Source organism: Penicillium vulpinum, assembly GCF_028829585.1.
Source record: "Penicillium vulpinum strain IBT 29486 chromosome Unknown utg000001l_segment0_segment0, whole genome shotgun sequence".
Lineage (NCBI taxonomy): Eukaryota > Fungi > Ascomycota > Eurotiomycetes > Eurotiales > Aspergillaceae > Penicillium > Penicillium vulpinum.
In genome coordinates this window covers 4,296,787-4,316,687 of record NW_026643241.1, presented here as the reverse complement: position 1 = coordinate 4,316,687, position 19,901 = coordinate 4,296,787, and the positions used below count along the sequence as shown (strand labels likewise).

At 48.8% G+C, this 19,901-nt stretch overlaps 6 protein-coding genes across 6 annotated transcripts; 4 read left to right on the top strand and 2 right to left on the bottom strand.

Annotated features, from left to right (window-relative positions):
• Positions 1–485: 485 nt before the first annotated feature.
• N7479_001558 (DDB1/RSE1 family protein) lies at positions 486–4,551 on the bottom strand (the record flags this gene model as incomplete). The annotated part of the gene is made up of 4 exons (XM_057249255.1): positions 486–512; positions 568–1,852; positions 2,042–4,115; positions 4,308–4,551. The coding sequence occupies 4 exons, from the start codon at positions 4,549–4,551 to the stop codon at positions 486–488; spliced, it is 3,630 nt and encodes a 1,209-aa protein (XP_057113687.1).
• Positions 4,552–5,060: 509 nt separating this feature from the next.
• Positions 5,061–6,546, top strand: N7479_001557 (ubiquitin domain-containing protein DSK2; the record flags this gene model as incomplete). Its single annotated transcript, XM_057249254.1, has 2 exons — positions 5,061–5,528; positions 5,605–6,546. 2 exons carry the CDS (start codon positions 5,061–5,063, stop codon positions 6,544–6,546), a joined length of 1,410 nt encoding a protein of 469 aa, XP_057113686.1.
• A 2,008-nt stretch (positions 6,547–8,554) lies between these two features.
• On the top strand, positions 8,555–10,905 carry N7479_001556 (transmembrane 9 family protein; the record flags this gene model as incomplete). Its single annotated transcript, XM_057249253.1, has 5 exons — positions 8,555–8,639; positions 8,705–10,056; positions 10,107–10,559; positions 10,610–10,830; positions 10,887–10,905. 5 exons carry the CDS (start codon positions 8,555–8,557, stop codon positions 10,903–10,905), a joined length of 2,130 nt encoding a protein of 709 aa, XP_057113685.1.
• Positions 10,906–13,899: 2,994 nt separating this feature from the next.
• N7479_001555 (putative choline sulfatase) lies at positions 13,900–15,729 on the top strand (the record flags this gene model as incomplete). The annotated part of the gene is made up of 3 exons (XM_057249252.1): positions 13,900–14,310; positions 14,369–15,346; positions 15,412–15,729. The coding sequence occupies 3 exons, from the start codon at positions 13,900–13,902 to the stop codon at positions 15,727–15,729; spliced, it is 1,707 nt and encodes a 568-aa protein (XP_057113684.1).
• A 582-nt stretch (positions 15,730–16,311) lies between these two features.
• N7479_001554 (uncharacterized protein) lies at positions 16,312–16,692 on the bottom strand (the record flags this gene model as incomplete). The annotated part of the gene is made up of 2 exons (XM_057249251.1): positions 16,312–16,458; positions 16,657–16,692. The coding sequence occupies 2 exons, from the start codon at positions 16,690–16,692 to the stop codon at positions 16,312–16,314; spliced, it is 183 nt and encodes a 60-aa protein (XP_057113683.1).
• Positions 16,693–18,450: 1,758 nt separating this feature from the next.
• N7479_001553 (nitrilase) lies at positions 18,451–19,882 on the top strand (the record flags this gene model as incomplete). Its single annotated transcript, XM_057249250.1, has 2 exons — positions 18,451–18,924; positions 19,016–19,882. 2 exons carry the CDS (start codon positions 18,451–18,453, stop codon positions 19,880–19,882), a joined length of 1,341 nt encoding a protein of 446 aa, XP_057113682.1.
• Positions 19,883–19,901: the final 19 nt, after the last annotated feature.

The window sequence follows — 19,901 nt, the reverse complement described above, 5'->3', positions numbered from 1 at the left end:
GTTGTACACCACACCTCAAACGGAAACACCATCAACAGTTTATAAAGAAAGATTTGGAATGGATTTATTTTTCATTCGGTCGCTAGAATATAACAAAAGGATTTACAAGGTTGTCCCAACTGATAAATTACGACGTAGACCCGTGGTGCATTGCGGATCAAATCGTACTCAAAAATCGTCGACGCGTTTTCACGCTTCTTCTTGTCTCATACAGCCAGCACTGAAAGTGACCGGCTGCATCCAGCTCAAGATTAGCCGAGGGGAAACGGCAGACCGAGCGAGGCAAGAGACATCATGAAAGAGTCTACGCGGCTAGAAATAGCCAGAAAGGGGAAATCTATGGAGTGCCATGTCGAGGCAATTAGCTTCAAAATTAGTCGCGGTGCAAAGCCGCACAATCATCATCCATTAACAAAGACGGAGGTATCTGAAGCCCGTATACAGGGCAGAAAGGAACACCGGTAGACGCCGCAACCAACCCGAAATCAATACGCCACCCTGGTTCGCATATCCTGAGAGATGTTAGTGAAATTCCAAACACAAACGGGTAAATATCTGGAAACTCACAGAAATCTTGCGCTCGATCTCACGAACAGAGCGATCGAGTTCTGCCGCAATCATCATCTTGGTATCATTAGGCAGCAGGAGATACATTTCACAAAGATCTCCATCAATGACGCCCTTCACAGGGGCATAGTAGCCGCGGTACATCAAATGGTCTCGTCCAGCCAGAGGCGGTTGCTGGGAAGCCAGCTGTGTCTCCAAAAGTTGGAAAAAGTCGACATCCTCACGACTGGCAAAAGGAACAAACATTCCAATTGTACCTTGAAGACCAGTCCAGACAACAATGTCACGGCCTCCGGCGACTAATTGAGTCTTGTGGATACTGGTGGGGATGTCTTGGGCGTAGAAGTGAATCATCAACTCCAGACGATGAGGAGTTCCATGGAGATAGCCCTTTTCATGAATGAGGTGCGCCCCAGAGCCATCCTCATCGGCCTGTTCGGAGACCTTGCTGGGGCAACGGACCAGCCACAGGTTTCCAAACTTGTCACCACCAGCAGTGGTTTCATAATCAACCATTGTTGTACTCGATGTCCAGCGCGCGATGGAATCATCAGCGAATGGAATCAAGACATTGTCCTGGTACTTGTAGACAACATAGGTGACACTCTCGCGGACGTCGCTGACAATGATTCGACTGCCTTGTGTCTGCAGACCGACGATGGTCTTGGGGGCCACGGGTGCTTGACATTTGCGTAGTAGTTGTTTCATGCCAAGGTCGTACACACGAAGAATGGGGCCGATACCTGCCAGGAGACGGCCTTGGAAACCAAGAAGAGCGAGAGGAGGCTCATCAACCTGGGTCTTGTGAATGAACTCCAACTCTCTGCCATCATCCTGGAATCGATAGATATGGATGAAGCCACAAGAGGACGAGGGAGGGTTGACTACCATATCCTTGGCAGTTCCCACGACCAGGAAAGTCTCATTATCCTGGCTGGCAAACGACACGGCGGCAACGCTGACTGCTGCCTCATTTTCCTCAAGGTCAAGAGTGGATATCACAGATTTGGTGGTGATCGGGTCCACAATCTGAACACAGGAAGCCCAGTGGCCAGTGCCTCGGGGATATCCGAAGTCTGCGGGTGGCAGCTCAGCAGCATCGCCATTCTGAGCTTGGGAATCCTCAATAAGTCTTTGGCGGGTGGCAGGAGATAGGACATTGTTGTCAGATTCAATGACATAGAAAAGGGGTTGCTCTGGGTGCTTCACAAAGCGTCGAGGAGTGTAAGAGAGAGGGATAGACTCTTGGAGCATGTTGTTGTCGAGTTTTTCCACAGTGAAGATCCTATTTTCAGTCAGTACCAGTCAAGAATGATTTGAAGATTCAACATAGTATGAGAGATGGTTGATCTCAGAAGGAACAATTGGAATTTTTCTTTTAAAGTTTCATCCACATAAAAGTTCGGATTGATTTTCTCATCACAGGATCAGGGGGAGCATTGGGGGAAATTTAGAGATGGAATGAACCACGTACCGTAGACTGCGGCCTTGAATACCGATCATGCCCTCCACACACTGCTCACTAGAGAAATTCCATCCCCATTCGAGCCCGGTGTAGTCCAAGGGTGTGAGCATAAAGCTCTTGGTTTGGACATCAGAGTATCCCAGCCAGGGACGGGCGCTGAGCGCCAGAACGGCTGTTTGGCCCTTGACCGACACCTGGGATAGTTTCACAGGCTTGGCACCGATGAACCGAGTTCTGGTATCCGAAAGCTCGCCAGTCACCTCGTCCAAAACAGTACGAAGGTAGACACCGGAGTAGAGACCGATGTGAAGATAAAGGGTCGTGCCTCCGGAGCTTGAGTCGGCCATGGCCATGATTTGCAGGGCAGATGGTGCAGATGTCAATGCTTGAACTGATTTGTTCTCGAGTGTTGAGTCTGGGTCCAGACTGAGAATGCGGACAGTAGAGTCATCACATCCAACAGCCAGGAACGAGCTTCGCATGCGGCCCTCGGGAACCTCTCCCATACTCAGAGATGTTACGGTACCAGACATCTGTCGTCGCTCATCATATTCGGCCAATGTTCCGTCTGCATCCATCTCAAAGTAGACAATTTCACCGGAGCTGAGTGCCACGGCAACTTGGCGTTCATTTGTGGCTGCTGCAACGATAGACCGATGCTGTGGAGCAGGCCATTCATTCACTCGCTGATCTGCGAGGATGTGGCGAATACCCCGGGGGTGAACTTGGACTAACGAATCCTCACCAAGTTGTTGCACTGCCAGAGTTGGAGCCGAAGAAAGGAATCCGGTGTCTGAAACTTCTTCGACAATTTCGCCGATGCTCAGGACGAGGGTACCATTCGCAAAAGAGAGAATGATGTATGTGTGGAACTCATCGGCGCGCAACAACTTAGTTGTCCATACAGCCGAAGGCACCTGTTGAAGGTCTGATTCCACGATCTCAGAAACCTCAAGTCCGTGCTTCAGAGTCCGGAATGTGCTTCGGGCCCCAGAACCACAGATTGTGTATATCTGGGGGGCATCATCCTGGCTCAAATTGAGAATTTTACTGTCAATCAGAGGACTCAAAGAATTCATGCTTTCCATGAGGTTGACATTTTCAGCGCCTCTTGGGTGGAAGTAGATAGGCGCCGAGGGAACGGAGTGATCAGCTGAGAATGAATCACTAGTAAAGAAGAGTTCATCAGGGTCGTCGCCAAGCTTTTCGAACTGGTAAAAGTTGTGGTTTCCAGATTCACTGGCGGCATAGAGGAAACCGCTCTTTAGAATCAGAAGGTTCGTTGACACAGGAATTGTATCAAAGTATTTGATCGTCAGTCTCTTCACTTCTCCGGTAGGTTTGCCCTGCTTGTCTTCGACCATTTCCAGGTTCAACTTGAACAGATCACCATCCTCGGTTTGGAGAAGGAAGAAGAAAGCGCCTCTCATCTTGTGCATGACTCCCGAGACGATCGAGCGCTTACGCTCAGGGTTCTCGGTGGCTCCGCTGCGTCGCGGGATAGGCACGCGGAACGCACCTTGGTTGGAATGACGGTAGGTTATGTTATCCTCCGCACACACCAAGACACCACTGGGACCATCATCTCCTCCTGGTACCTGGAAGAGCATGGACGCCGTGCGATCGACAGGGTCAGACCACTTGCGAACAACGTGGTTCAAACCGAGGTCAAGTTCGTAGTACACCAAAACCTTCTCGATTTCCTCGTACGCTTGACCGGTGGGATCCTGGTCAGCTTCCGAGTAGTCCACCTCGAGAGCAGCGAATACGGGGTTGTCATAACCAACGTCCAGGCAGATCATGGCGAACACCAAGGTCTGGGGTTTGTGGGCTTCCAGCGGTGAGGAGATGGTAAGCTCCGCCTGCGAGTTGCGGTTGAGAACATAGACCAGCTTGTTCTTTTCCACGGAAGCAATCAAACACGCACGTCCCTTCGGATCTACTGCGAGGTACTGTCCTGGCACGACACGACGAACTCCAGACTTTCCAAATGTTTCCATATGGATGCGACTGAAGCGGTTCTGGGAGGGAACATATTCAATGATCGTGATGCGACCCGAGTCAGAGCCGATAATGATGTAATCTATGATATTCACTCAGCACAGTCCGTTGATAATAAACCATTGCGAGTATCAACATCGCTGTCCAGGGCAGGACACAACCCTCCTCCAAGGGATTAGGTCGTAAGAGGACTGTGCTGCCCGGGAAGCTTGGAGAATCACTAAATTGTACTCGTAAAGGGGGAGACGAGGGGTGTAAATAAAAAGTGGCATACCTTTGTTACTTCCAGCTACGCGGAAAGCTGCGAGGGAGCGAATGATGCCAAAAACATCTTGAGAGAAGAGTGGTGTGATCTTGCCCTGTGCCGGGTCAGGCCGATGGATGGTCAGTTTTGAGCCTGACGCGGTGACGATCTGCTGGTCCCTAGTGCCTGCAAATTGGCCTAAGATGGCCTGTGTGATGGCAGTTGGGGGCTGGATCGTCAGGGAGTACATAAACATATGCGATGTGGTAGCCATGGTGGGCGACTAGGTATCGGTTTCCCGGTAACACACAGAAGAGATAGGAGCTTTGTACATGCAATTGCAAGTCAGGGGGTATGAATATTACATCAGTCCCATCCCTGCTGGGTGGAGTTAAGAAAGAGAAACTCCTCAAGTCCACTTGCCACGGATGGAGAGATGTGTAGCCGTGTGAACAGCTTCGAAGAGGTGAGGAAGAGAAAATATTCCTTCACGTGTGGGAGCTTCCACTAGCGCGTATTGCACGTGACATATGTTTCGACCGCCTTCTACGCCGCACCGATTGAATGCAAGGCAGATCACCTCCGCATAGCGGCCTCACTGACTCCCCTCTCTCTCGTATCATCTCATTTTCACGGCTTTCATCCATATCACAAGAGTTTATTCGATCAGACGTTTGATCAGCCCTTCAATACTCTTGGGGAATATACCCTTCGTCATTGGCCCATCTCCCGGTCATCACCCCACTTGCTCTACAATCATCATACATCATACATCCTTCAGTCATGGCCGACGAGATGGCTACCACAGAGCAGGCTCCCATTACCTTCACTGTCAAGTCATCCACCGATGCCAAATATACCCTGACTCTTCCCCTCACCACTCTGGTGTCAGATCTCAAGCAGAAGCTCTCAAGCCCCGAACATGCCGATACCCCCGCAGAACGTCAGCGATTGATCTACTCGGGTAGGGTTCTGAAGGACACTGAGACATTGGAAACGTACAAGATCAAGGATGGCCATACTATTCATCTAGTAAAGAGCGCTGCGAGCAACCAGCAGCGTCAGAACACAGCTGCCCAGCCCAGCTCAACTACTGGAGCCGCTGGAGCAACCCCAAGCCCCGCAGCAGCTGGTGTGCCCACCAACCTCGCCGCTGGTACTGGCAACAACCCACTTGCTGGCTTAACTGGTGCAAGATATGCTGGGTTCGCACAACTTCCCGGCGCGGGTCTTTTCGGTCCTGATGGTGGAGTAAGTGATCTATCATTGGGGATGGAAGTAATTTGACATACCTCCAACAGATGGCTAACATTTTTCGGCTACTTAGATGGGTCCTCCGCCAGATACCGAGTCGATGCTCAACATGCTCGAGAATCCTCAGTTCCAATCTAGCATCAACGAAGCCCTGCAAAACCCCGCTATGATCGACATGATGATCCAGCAGAACCCTATGCTTCGCGACATGGGACCCGGAGTCCGACAGATGATGGAAAGCCCAGAGTTTCGCCGCATGTTGACCGATCCGAGCTCTATTCGGCAGATGATGCAGATGCAACGAGCCATGGGAATGGGTGGCGGACTTGGTGGTGGTGATAATTCATTCCCCGCCCCGGGAGTGACGAACACGACCGCTGAGGGGACCCAAGGTTCCGGGCAACAGAACGCGCAAATAAATCCATTCGGTCAGATGCCTCAAAATCCGCTTGGAAATGCAAACCCTTTCGGTGCCCTCTTCGGAGCTAACCCGTTCGCAAACCCAGCCCAGCCTTCTGCCACCCCGGGCGCTACTCAACCTGGCGGTGCACAAGGTGCTGACTCTACGGACCGGTCAACAACCGCCGAGGGACAGACCCCTCAGGCTGCTCAGAACCCTTTCGCATCTCTCCTGAACCCAGCTATGTTCGGCAACGCTGGACAAGCTGGTCAGGGTGGCGTAAACCCGTTCAATCCTCAGCAGAATCCATTCCTGCGTGATCCGGCGCTACTTTCCCAGATGATGCAGGGAATGGGTGGACAGGGCGCAGAGGGTGGAGCCGCTGGTGCAAACCCTCTGGCTGCCCTACTTGGGGGTGGCGGCCTTGGTGGTTTCGGGGGTGGTTTCGGTGCCCCACAGCCTCCAGACACCCGTCCCCCAGAGGAGAGATACGCTGATCAGTTGCGGCAGTTGAATGATATGGGATTCTTTGAGTTTGAGCGGAACATTGAAGCCCTGCGTCGCGCAGGCGGCAGTGTTCAAGGGGCGGTGGAATATCTTCTCACCCACCCATGATGATTTCTGGGCTGCTTTCCTTTTTCTAGCACAGCCTTGCGGTTACTTTTCCGATGTATTCAACTTCTACTGATTTTGCGAGGCGCTGACAGGCTCCCTCGGTACCTATGACTTTTTCATTCCCCTTTTAGCATGCTTATCTTCTGTGTGGTCCTTAAAGTACCTAGTTTTCTGGATATCTAGTCATCATTCCAGATCAGAATAGCATAGGATTATTTCTAATTGATATGTCGGTCTTAAGTCCCATCCAAGTCTCCAAGAATTTCTAGCCATATAAATTATGTTAACCCGGAGCGCAAGTAAAAAGAACATGAATTTTATATCTTAAAATCAAAGAGCCTTGAATATACTAGTGGCCTTGAGATGTCCTGCTCTCACAAACGTCTCCCCGCCATCACATATCCCCCTGAATATATATCTGCAGTCCATCGTTCCCTTGTCTGACACACCCGATCGTACGAGACGAGGCTGCAACTAGTGTATAATATAGAGAATGATTCGTAGTACCTCATTTGAATAATTTTTTGTATCTTTCGATCAATTTCCGCTTCTAAGGGACGAGGTTACTTTGTTGACCACGGTCTGACTTGCACTGACGATTGCTTGTGCCACAACCTTCAACTGGCGCCGACCAACGGAAAAATCCAGACCCCTTCTTCTAGAGAGGTAGAGAACTGATAACTCTAGCAATAAAAATATGGCTTTCTCTATCTCATTGGCTACTAGAGAAAAAAACGCAACGAAACATAATTCTATCGGGTAGAGGGAGGAATAAGACCCAAAAGCCAAGTTATTTGTTTCTCAAATCTACATACTCGATGTCGCTTTAAAATATATATATTGAATATTCCAAACTCTCTAAATATCAGATTGATCATATAAGGAAGTTATAAGTACTCAAGTAGGGGAGAACAAACCATTCCCCTAGTATAAGATTCAAGGAAAGCAAACCAAAGAGGTAAAAAAAGGTCGAAACTAGCATAAGATTAACACTTGGCTATCGTACACAGCTGCCGTTATATCCCATGTTTGACTGCAAGGGGAGGTATTGCTAGGCCTAGAAATCTACGATTTGACATCTGATGCTGAGTGGAGGTTTGTTGTGATGTATATTTTGTTTTCATCTTGCGAAGCTTGATCGCTCCTCTCGCTTGAATTGGGACCAGGAAGAAGGATATCAGCGTAGACACTAAGTCATAAGGAAACTGCCGAGGATAAAACTAACCGTCCCACATATAGCACCGAGGCTAAATTATTGCGCGCACTAAATAATAGCTTATTTGACACACGTTGTATGATTGGATTTGCAAGCTCTTAGCGCATGAAATTTGAATCTACGGCATGAAATTGAGTACATATAGTATATTGTACAATAAATCTAGGGTTGCTCCAATTTTTGTATCTGCCTTTGAGCCAGTTGAGGATATACATATCTTACAGGTCTTACAAGTATTCTAAGGATAATTCTGAGATATGCGAACAGGTGTGGCCATCCATCCTTTTAGTGCCTTTGTCCGCACACGGCCCTGGCCCCTGCGCGTGGCATGCTGGTTATGTAATCCGGGGACACGCTGGAGGAGGCTACCTAGGGAAGCGTGAAGCTCACTATTATCACAAGCTCTCCACACTTGCTCAAACCCCTTTGTCAACAATAATATCACTGTGGCATTAAGTGCCAGTTTCATTCGTTACTTACCTGTCCCTTTGCAGGTTGTGGGCGAACTGAAGCAATCTAGTGATCTTCGGCAATCTACTATCCAACACGCTTCCGAGATCAAGTCTACCGTCGGACTGTCCATCGATCATCCCGGCGGAGAATCTCTTGAACTAGATACTGCTTACAAGATAATCGTCATTGGCTCGCTCGTTTCGATCTAACTTTTACTGGTCGACACACCATAACCCACCGACATACAACCCCCCTCCATACCTTGTGTACATGCTGGTTCGATAGCTGCCCGTCCACCCCGGGTCAAGCATAAAACAGGTCTATTTGCATCTATTGAATATGGCCATTGGTCAATTCCGTCCCCGCCAGTGGGCGCTGTGGGTGCTGCTGCTCGTGTCCTGTGCCAGCGCATTCTACATCCCTGGTAAGCACAAAGGCGTATTTTGGTTGGAATAAGCATATGATACTTACACCTTTCCCTCTCACCAGGATACTCGGTTACCCGATATAATGACAATGATCCTATTCCTCTTCTTGTGAACAAGATCTTCTCCGATCACACCCAGCTGCAATATGCCTATTTCGACCTGCCTTTCGTATGCCCGCCGAGCGGCAAAAAGCATGGCGGCTCCCCATTTGGATCTGGCCAAAGTATCTCGCTCAATATTGGAGAGGTGCTGCGTGGCGACCGAATCATGACCTCCGACTTCGAGCTTGCGATGGGAAAAGATGTTGAGTGTCAGTCGCTCTGCACCCGCGATCTTAGTCGGTCAGATGTGAAATGGGCTCGTCAGCTCGTTAAGGACGGATATGTGATCGAATGGATTGCCGATAATCTGCCCGGAGCCACGAGCTTTGTGACAGTGGATCGAAGCCGCAAGTATTACGCTTCCGGATTCAAGCTTGGCTATCGAGACATCTCCCCAGTCACCGGGCAGCATCGGTACTTCATCAATAACCACTTCACGATTGTCATCCGCTGGCGGAGCGCACCGGAAGGAGGGAAGGTGATCGTAGGCTTTGAGGTGTACCCAAAAAGTATTACCGCCGAGAACCGCCTGGAAAATGGATGTCCCAAAGCTCTACACAATAACAACGAGGGATTGGGGCTATATATCCCGCCTAACCTCTCGCGAATGCAAGAAAAGTATTCCGGACTGTCATACATCCCAGACGATGACGAGGATGACGACGGAAGCACAATGAAGGTCCCTTACACCTACTCTGTTTACTTCCGAGAGGATACTAAGGTTGAATGGGCCAACCGCTGGGATTTATACTTTACCAACCAAGGTGAAAGCTCGATAACCCATTGGCTGGCGATCATCAACTCGTTGACAATTTGCACCGTGCTGGGAGTGACCGTGTTCGTCATCTGGAGCCGTACCGTGGAAGGCGATCTCAAGGGTCGCGGCGATGGTGCTATGGACGATCGGAAGATGAAGGGCCAATCTCGACGCCGGAGTGGCAAGTCCGGCGAGAAGAAAGGCGAGGGTCTTCTCGATCATGGTGTGGATGTGGAGCGCGATGCGGACTACTCCTCGGACGATGAGGCTCTCGAAGATACAAGTGGTTGGAAGCTTCTTCATGGAGATGTGTTCCGTACCCCCGCTTATAGTGGTCTTCTTGCCCCCTTGGTTGGATCGGGAATGCAATTGTTATTCATGGCTTCAGGCTTGCTCCTACTTAGCTGCCTAGGAGTCTTGAACCCAAGCTTCCGTGGTGGCTTTGTTAGCGTCGGCATGGGCCTGTTCGTCTTTGCTGGCCTTTTCTCCGGTTACTTCTCAGGAAGGCTTTACAAGACCTTTGGTGGAGCAGCTTGGCGTAAGAACACACTAATCGTGCGTATCCGCTCCATTTATTCATGTGCTATGCTAATCTATGGTTTCAGACTGCTTTGCTCTTCCCCGGTCTGGCATTCTCCCTCGTGTTGATTCTGAACTTGTTTGTCTGGGCTCAAGCATCCAGTACGGCAATTCCTTTCAGCACTCTAGTCGGCCTCCTTGCACTTTGGCTCCTCATCCAAGTTCCGCTGGTATACGTTGGTAGCTGGGTCGGCTATGTGCGTGCGACGCCATGGGAGCACCCCCTGAAGACGAATGCGATTCCCCGCCAAATCCCACCCCAGCCCTGGTATCTCCGCAGCCCTCTCGGCCCTGTGGTGACTGGCGTCATTCCATTCGCGGTTCTTTTCATTGAGCTGCTATTCCTTTTCAAGAACTTGTGGCAAGACAAGTCTGGCTATTACTATGTCTTCGGTTTCCTGAGTGTTGTCTCAGGCGTGCTGATTGTCACGGTCATTGAGGTGACCGTGATTGCAACATACAGCCAGCTTTGCTCCGAGGTAAGAATGTTCTTGCCTTGCATTATATATCGCCATACTAACTTCCTTAGAACTATAATTGGTGGTGGCAGAGCTTCCTCACCGGCGGCAGCAGCGCTTTTTGGATTTTCGCCTACTGCATCTGGTATTATCTGTTCAAGCTCCACATCACCGGCTTTGTGTCAAGCCTGCTGTTCTTCAGCTACAGCTTCCTCGCTTGCGCTGTGTATGGGTTGTTAAGTGGAACCGTTGGCTTCTTGGCCGCTTATGCGTTCGTCCGGCGTGTTTACAGGTAAGACCGCTCCATCGAATCTGGTAGGCAACGAGCTAATTGTGAGAATTACACAGTGCCATCAAGGTCGACTAAAGGTTTGCACAACTACACCATCTCTTTTTTAACCTTTTCAACCTAGAGACTTCTTGTCTCATCTACCTCTTCATGCCCTGATCTGTCCGATAAGCATAGGTGAAGTCATCTACCACCACGGCGTATAGTGTTCTATTTTCTGCATTTTCTGACCCGTCCGAAATATTGAGTCTTCGTTTCCCACCTGTGTTGAACACAAGCACAAGACGCTCTTTCTCTTTCTCTTCCCTTCTTTCTTGTCCGTGCCCAGTAAACCAGTATTTCTATCAGACGCCTTGGTGAAGGCCTGTCATCTTGCGTCATATTGTTATATTTATATTTCGTATACGTTCGCCTGAGACAAATGAGGCTTCATTACAAATACACGTCTAAGTTTGAGTATTCATTAGTTATAATGTGTTGCAGAGTATCTCATCCTTAAGTTAAAAAATTTGTTCACATGAAGGAAGTCAAATGTTTGAAACCTATCTCTCGCCCTCCGATATCTAACCTCATTACTTAAATACACCCCTCAGTATCGGATCTATCTTTCCTTCTTCTCCTTCTTCAATCACTTCCATATTTCTCATATCCTTAACAAGCTAGAAGACACGTGCCTGACGGCAGGTACAATTAGCCAGAAAGCTCTACGGAATATTATCTTACGTTTGCTACATCCTATCATCCTAACAAGAACACTCCTTTTTGAAGGGACATCTCCCGGGTGTCTGATATACAAGATATATCGCCTTTTGAGGCCCTGTTTCATTCTTCTACTCGTTACGGAAATGAATACATTCAACACATTCCATTCCCCCTCCCACAGTGGAAGGGTTTGATTTTTAGCTATAGTTAAATTTTCAACATCAGATATTCTTGGATAGCCTAGAGGAGAAGGAGGGGGGGGGTAAGGCCTGATTCTATTAATGACTAGAACGGGCCTTGTAGCCCAAACGAAGTCTGATTTGATTTCAGCTAGAAGCCTCAAGCAAATAGGCATTTATCATATTAACAGATATTCTCTAAACAGCAACTGATGCTGCGAAAAGAGGTCACATTCACAGTCCATTACTCATCTAGGGTTTGCCTGAGCAGTCCTCTTCCCCAATCCCGCATGTGGATTCACTTCGACCATGATGATCGCTCTCAGTCAATGTATATCAAGTCATTACAGATGGATGGCAGTATTTTCGTCTAGAGGACACAGGCTTTTTTTTCTCTAGCAGAAAACCCTTTGTATACTATGGCGTGGTTAGACCTATTTCTGAAAGGAAAAAAAAGGCAACGTGTCACATGCCTCGGGGAAAAGATACTGATCAAGGCCTGCATATCGCAGTAGACTACGGAGTAGAGAATCTGACTATGTACATCATAGGTCTACATCGGGAGAAATCATCCCGTGCTTACTCGGCAATCTGTACGACGATGCAGACGTGGCCATGTGGAGTAAATCGGACATATAGCAATCGTGCATACAAGATACAACATAAAATGCAGGTTGATTTGGAGGTAGACGTGACCCTATGCTAAGAAACGGCGGTGACTGTGTTTCGCCTCCGAAGTACGTAAAGATTGTAAAAATCCGGGGATGATCTTAGACCGCTTCTCATGGCGTGCTCGGAAAGGGGGATTGCTCATTGTGGAGCTATGAGACATTGACATTGGCATTCCAATTCCGTCTCCTGGATTGTTTCTTTTTTTCTTCAGGGAAATGGAAATTGTTAGAAGAACCGATATAACAGAAAAAAAGAAAAAAAAAGAACAAAAACCTAAGAGGAAAACGAGTCCCACCGGCGGACTACTCCGTTGGCATTCTCACGACGTCTCGTTTTCCTCCCCGGTAGTGTAAAATGATGCAATGTGATTGGTTGTTAAGATAAGCAAGTGGAACCTCTGCCCCTAAGCCTCGCCTCTAACCTTGTTGGGCTATCCCAGGGAAGAAAGGACTGAGATGATTGGCTGACAAGGTAGATGACACGATCCTGTGGAGCTTAAGGTTTGGCTAGTGGTTAGCAATGGGATTGACTAGCCCTAAACAGGTTAGTGTTTACAAGGTGCTGTCACACTGGAAACGCTGCCATGGACGTGGGCTGTCAATGCCGTTATCCACTCCGGGGTCGAGTGCGCGTGTGAACTGAACTGAAGATAGACTTCGTACTAAAACAAGCTACTTTAGATTGATATACTTTAATTCTTATTATGGACTTGAAGGGGCGGAAATATCCCGTTGGTTTTACATGCACAATTGGTATTGAACTGGTATTGTTGTACTTCTCAATGTGACTGATGCAACTGGACCACACGCGACCAGTAAAGTGGCGACTCTCTGGGCACTTCCCCCTAAGGGAATTAATTGCCTACAATTGATAATGATCAAGTCTTGTGACTAGACATTCTTATTTACAATCTGGTTATTGCTAGAGATAACCAAAAATCCAATTGGGTAGGAATAAGTAAGTTCGGAGTAGATGATTCACTCCGTAGATCTAGTTCGGTATTATATTCATTACCATACCATACATACCATACCCAATATGTAAAATCACACCATCGATGCCTCGAATGATCCCATCTCTTTCAAAGCCTGAGAATACGTCAGTACCGGATCACCCCTGATCTCCGTTGCAGGCGGGAACTACTGTAATCTAATTTGGGCTACTACATATGTACTACTTTGTACAATATCGTTCTACAGGGTTTATGAACAAATAGGAATAGAATGATGTTATCTTTACCGTTATCGGGAAATATTACATTGAAAATACATACACCTTTTGTTTTCAGCCTTGGCCTTCATGGGGGTCGAGTTCTCTCGTTTTTTCCCCTTTTGGTCTTTTTGGGTTATTTTCTTTTTCTTTTTTTGGTCTTTTTTTCTTTTTCTCCTTTATTCCCCACATTCTCTCTCTACTTCATATATCATCCGCTCTCCCACACTTTTTTCCTTTTTCTTTCTCTCTTAATTTAGTTTCAACTTTCAATACATATTTTGGCCGTCCATTGGAACACATATTCATCATGGCGACCAAGAAGCCCAATATCCTTTACATCATGGCCGACCAAATGGCCGCGCCCTTGTTGTCTCTGCATGACAAGAACTCCCCCATTAAGACCCCTAATCTGGATCGCCTCGCCGACGGCGGTGTGGTCTTTGACTCCGCGTACTGCAACTCACCTCTCTGTGCTCCCTCACGCTTCGTAATGGTCAGCGGCCAGCTGCCCTCCAAAATTGGTGCATATGATAATGCGGCCGAGCTGCCCGCGGATACCCCCACGTATGCCCACTATCTGCGAAAGGAGGGATACCACACAGCTTTGGCTGGAAAGATGCACTTCTGTGGCCCGGACCAGCTTCACGGCTATGAACAGCGCCTGACCAGTGATATCTACCCCGGTGATTACGGCTGGTCTGTCAATTGGGACGAACCTGTACGTTTTTATGAACCGTGGAACCACTTTGTAGAACCATACTAATTACAATATGTAGGACATCCGTGCCGATTGGTATCACAACATGTCTTCCGTGATGGAGGCAGGCCCAGTCGTACGCACCAATCAATTGGATTTTGATGAAGAGGTAATCTATAAGTCAACCCAATATCTGTACGACCATGTTCGTCAGCGCACTGAGCAGCCTTTCTGCTTGACTGTCTCCATGACTCACCCTCATGATCCTTACGCCATGACCAAGGAGTTCTGGGACCTGTACAATGATGTCGAGATCCCGCTTCCCAAGAACGGAGCTATCCCCCACGACCAGCAGGATCCGCACTCGCAGCGCGTGCTGAAGTGTATCGATCTGTTTAACAAGGAGATGCCCGACGACCGCATCCGTGCCGCACGTCAGGCCTACTATGCCGCCTGCACATACGTCGATACCAATATCGGCAAGCTGCTGCGCGTTCTTGAAGACACCGGTCTGGCTGATGATACTATTATCGTTTTCACTGGTGATCACGGTGACATGCTTGGCGAGCGCGGCCTGTGGTACAAGATGACCTGGTTCGAGAATTCGGCTCGTGTCCCTTTCCTCGTCCACTCACCCAAACACTTCGCTCCGAAGCGCGTATCCGAGAACGTCTCCACCATGGATATCCTCCCTACATTCGCCGAATTGGCAGGCGTTAGCCTCATCCCCGGACTTCCCATGGACGGCGTCTCCCTCGTCCCGTATTTGACCGGCGGTGAAGGCCTCCGCACTGATACCGTCTACGGCGAGTACATGGGCGAGGGCACCCAGGCCCCTCTGATGATGATCCGTCGCGGCCGCTGGAAGTTCATCTACTCAACCATCGACCCACCCATGCTCTATGATCTCGCCAACGACCCAGAAGAGAGAACAAACCTCGCAGCCGGCCTACCCATCCCATCCAGCTCCACCCGCGCAGCCATTGCAGCGAAGCCAACCAACCTGGCCTCAGCTATCAACCTGCCAACTCCAAATGAAACCCCGCACGCATCGCCAGTTCCCCAGCGCGCAAACACGGCAGACTACCCCTTCCCCTCGGATACGCCCCCTCGCACCCCGAGCCCCGCCAAGATCCCCCTGCAGTGCCCAACACCACGGACCCAGCTAAGATCCTGGCTTTCTTCCTCGATGAAACTCATGCCCGCTGGGATTTGGAGAAGATCCGCCAGGATGTACTGTGCTCCCAGCGCCGCCGCCGTCTCGTCTACTCCGCTTTGATCAAGGGTACCAAGTCACCCTGGGACTACGAGCCGCGCGTTGACGCAAGCACCCAATACGTGCGTAATCAGGGTAAGGGTGTTCTCGACGATGTCGAACTCATCTCGCGTTGGCCCCGTGTGCTGCAGCAAGCTGCTACTGCCAATGGGATGTCTGTGTGAGCTATCCAATTGGGGTTACGTGGATATACCTATTGGTTCAGATATTCGTTGAAACGTTTTGATTGATTGCATCCTTTTATTTTCTGTGTTCCTCTTGCATTTCAGCATTATGATCTCTGGTTACATTTTGCGGCATTCCCGGCATCCATTTCATTTTGGGTTCCAATTTTTTTCTTTTTTCTTTTGATGATCATATTTTTGGATTTTATTTTTTGACTTCTCATTCTAATCATGAGACGCGTGCTATACCCGGGACTTATTTCCCCAATTTGCATCTTTTCATGTGGGTCGGTTGTGGTTCAGGCTGCATGGATTATTTTGTATATATTTGTGCTTTTGGTCCCCCGGGTTGGATGTCTTGTCCTGTACATTTGCTGTTGATTTTGGATTCACATTAAGTAATTATATACAATCAGACTGTCAATTGGGCTTTTGTATTTTTGTTTCTCCTTTAACTCTAGCTGCTCTTTTTGTATTTCCTTCCACGTTTGTCTTCAATTGTTCAAGTCCTGTGATAAACCATGGCAAACCACCCTTTTCGATCACGGGCTGCAATAGGATAAGCTTGTTCCGTGAGATATCTCACATCAATTCATCTTTGTAGTTGCGTAGCGAGAATGCGCTGGACAAGGATTTTGGGGCCTTGTACAACTCCCAGTTGCGTTTCCGGGACATCTCGTCACCTTCTGCATTTTTCCCGTCTTCGCCGGTCTTCTCACTGGCATTGTCCTGTTGATGACATACAGGTAAAAATAAATCCTTTCCACAGCAAGTGAATCTAGAGATAATCATGTCAGCCATATCATCAATAACTAGGATTGATTTTTGTGTCGAATAGTAAATGTCAAACCTGACTTTATGTGAAAGCGGCTCAGTTCTTAATATCTCTATAATTGGAAAGAGAAGAAACAAAGGCCCCTTACCTACTGCTTGCACACGGGTTGCACGAATGAGTTCCTTCATTTTCCGCACTGACTCAAACCTCTGGTCATCCAAGAGAACCGCCGAGGCGACTCGGAGTACAGACAGAGGTTTTCATTAGCTTCGGGAGATCGAGGATGCCTTGCTGAGTTCACATGTCCGAAATTGCTTTTGTCATGCTTCATGTCGACAAGATTGTCAAAATAACACGTTTTGTTTGGGTTCGTGTTGCTATGTAGCCACTTGGTGGGTTCGAGTATCACCTCCTCGTTAATACTCGGTCGATGGCGTGTTGTTGGTGCGGGCGGGGCTTGACATAGTTATACTTTCGACCGCTTCGTTGGTAGGAAATATGCTATAGACAGATCCACGTTGGGTCAGCAGAGAAGAGGAATTTCAGGGGAGGCAAGCTTACCTTTACCCAATCCCCACCGTAGAGGGAGATTCAGATGGCTTAGAGTAGGTAGAGGGAATCAGGGAATGATACGGGGAAGAGGAGGGTGTAAACATTTGAACTTTTATAGGCTGTCGATTAGCAAAAAGTCACATGTAGAATAATATTAGACAAACATCTTATTCGTTGATAAGAGAGCTCAATAAAAGCCTACATACGAAAAATCAACCTGATTTACGCATTATCCTTCTATCCTTTTATCCCCATTATACTAGATACAGAACTTCCAGAGCCTGCGTAGTAGTCTAATTCTACGTCGTATCCCGCACTCCTTGTTTCACCAACAGTCGGCCCTGGATAGTAATAGTCAAGAAGTCATGGATCTGAATTGCCATTGGATACTGCCTATATACAAAGGAACTCCCAAAATTTGTAGGGAACATCAAGCAATTGTGTGATATTATTTAACCTGAGGTAACGTGAAGGGAGCTGTCGCCTTCACTGACAGAACAGTCCTTACCGTTCGAATCAAATTCAACGACGCAGGTAGTTTCACACCAATGGTGATACCAATGAATGCAGGATCTTTCTATAGCCCGCAAAGGCCAAAATGATCGACAGATATAACGATCGGGTAGCAGGTCAAGCCGAACGCCACCACGGTAGGCGTATTTAGTTGAACTATAACGGAAATTGCAGCGCATCGTACTTGGTATGTACCCGGAAATCATACCGCAGATCGGTTTGCCAAAGAGGTGGCTATTCCGGAAAAGTCTACTATCGTGAGAGATAACTGCAGAAACTGTAATGCATGTCCTACTGGACTATCCCAACCCAGGAGACCTACGAAAGGAGGTACGGGGTAGGCTAGGCGGTGCATTTGACACTGCGCCGACTCTAGTGGCAACAAAATCACCTGAACGATAATTGTACACGAGACAATTCGTTTATTTCTACAGGTACCATGTTATCTCGGTGGGAATGAATCCATGAGCCTTAGCCCCAGGAATCTTGCGATTTCATGTACTTTGTAGTTAGCTACTTTCTTGTTGTTTCAGCTTCAACCCTAGCGGTACTTTAACCTCCTCTCTATCTTCTTCTAAGCTTCTGCGCGGGGAAGTCCTAGTTCTCCTATAAAGACTCGCCGAGCAAATAGAATGTTGATATATACAAAATGACCACTGTCGAAGTCCTACGACGCAGCTAATTACTCCTTGATATTAAAGGTATACAACACTAATATATCCCGATCCTTGAAAACTAATATAATGTCCTCTGGTACCCCACAGCCAATCTTCCAAGCGCACCCAAGGTTCAAAGCCCATTTCGTCATTGCCCAACCCAACCCCCTTCTCTTCACTCTCCCCAATCGCCAATCCCACCTCTAATAAAATCTCAATCCCAAGATGCCCTCCCTCACAGTAGCAGTCGCCCAATCCCGTACCCACGAATCCCTGTCCGCAACGCTCCGTGCCCTCGAAAGAACAAGCGCCCTCGCCGCCCGCCGCGGCGTCCACCTTCTCCTCTTCCCAGAAGCCTATCTAGGCGGATACCCGCGGAGCTGCACCTTCGGCTTAGCAGTGGGAAGTCGATACCCACGCGGCCGGGACCAATTCCTCGCGTACTTCAAGGCAGCCGTTGATCTTGGCGATACGCCGGCCGGTGCCGGGAATGAGTGGATTAGCCGTAGGCTGGAGATTGCAGAGGGGAAGAGGTTCCGGGGAGACGGGACGAGGGAGTTCCTTGAGCGTGTTGCGAGGGAGACGGGGGTGTTTATCGTTACGGGGTTGGTGGAGAGAGCGGGAGGTAGTTTGTATTGTGCTGTTGTTTATGTTGATCCTGTTAGAGGGGTTCTGGGGAAGAGGAGGAAGGTAATGCCGGTATGGATTGGATTTCTTTTACTCTATTTCTTTGCCTATTGTACTCTCTATTATTGATGTTCTGTCATCGGTGCTATACTGACCTCCATAGACGGCAGCTGAACGCATGATCTGGGCACAGGGTTCCCCCTCAACCCTCCGTGCCGTCACAACAACCCTAAACGGTATCCCACTAACAATAGGATCGGCAATCCGCTGGGAGAACTATATGCCGCTCCTACGTCAGAGTCTGTACTCCCAGAACGTCAATATCTATCTCGCTCCCACAGCCGACGCCCGCGAAACCTGGCTCCCGCTCATGCGCACCGTCGGCATAGAAGGCCGATGCTTCGTGCTCTCGGCGAACCAGTGCGTGCGACCCTCCGAGCTGCCGGAGTGGGTTACCGAGAATATCTGTGGAAGTCCGAACCGGAATTCAAACCCAAGCATACAGACAACTTCAAATCCGGATACTCCTGGCAAATCACAAAGCCAGGAAAGAAAACTGTCGGTCACTGCTGAGGGTCCGCATGAGATTGTCTGGCCGCAGAGTCACGGTGAGGCTCAGGGTGAGACCCAAGGTCAGGGTCAGGGTCAGGGTCAGGCGGAGAATCCCTCTACGAGGGATACTAAGCAGTCCCTGGCTACGGACTCGGGATTGCAATTGGATTACGTCTGTCGTGGTGGAAGTTGTATCGTCTCGCCGCTTGGAGAGGTTCTTGTTGGTCCGCTGTGGGAAGTCTGTACAGATGACATGCCGGACAGTAGCGATGCTGCTGTGACTGATTCCGCGCCTGGTCTGTCAGCTACCGAGACCAGTCCTGCTGTGGCGGCGGGTGATGGGTTGGCTATTGCGTGCATTGATATGGATGACTGTGAGCGTGGACGACTCGATCTTGATGTTGCTGAGAGTTATTCACGGAGTGATGCGTTTAGATTGGAGGTTGAGGGGTTGGATCTGACACCGCCGCCTTTGTAGAATTTTGATTTTACTGAGT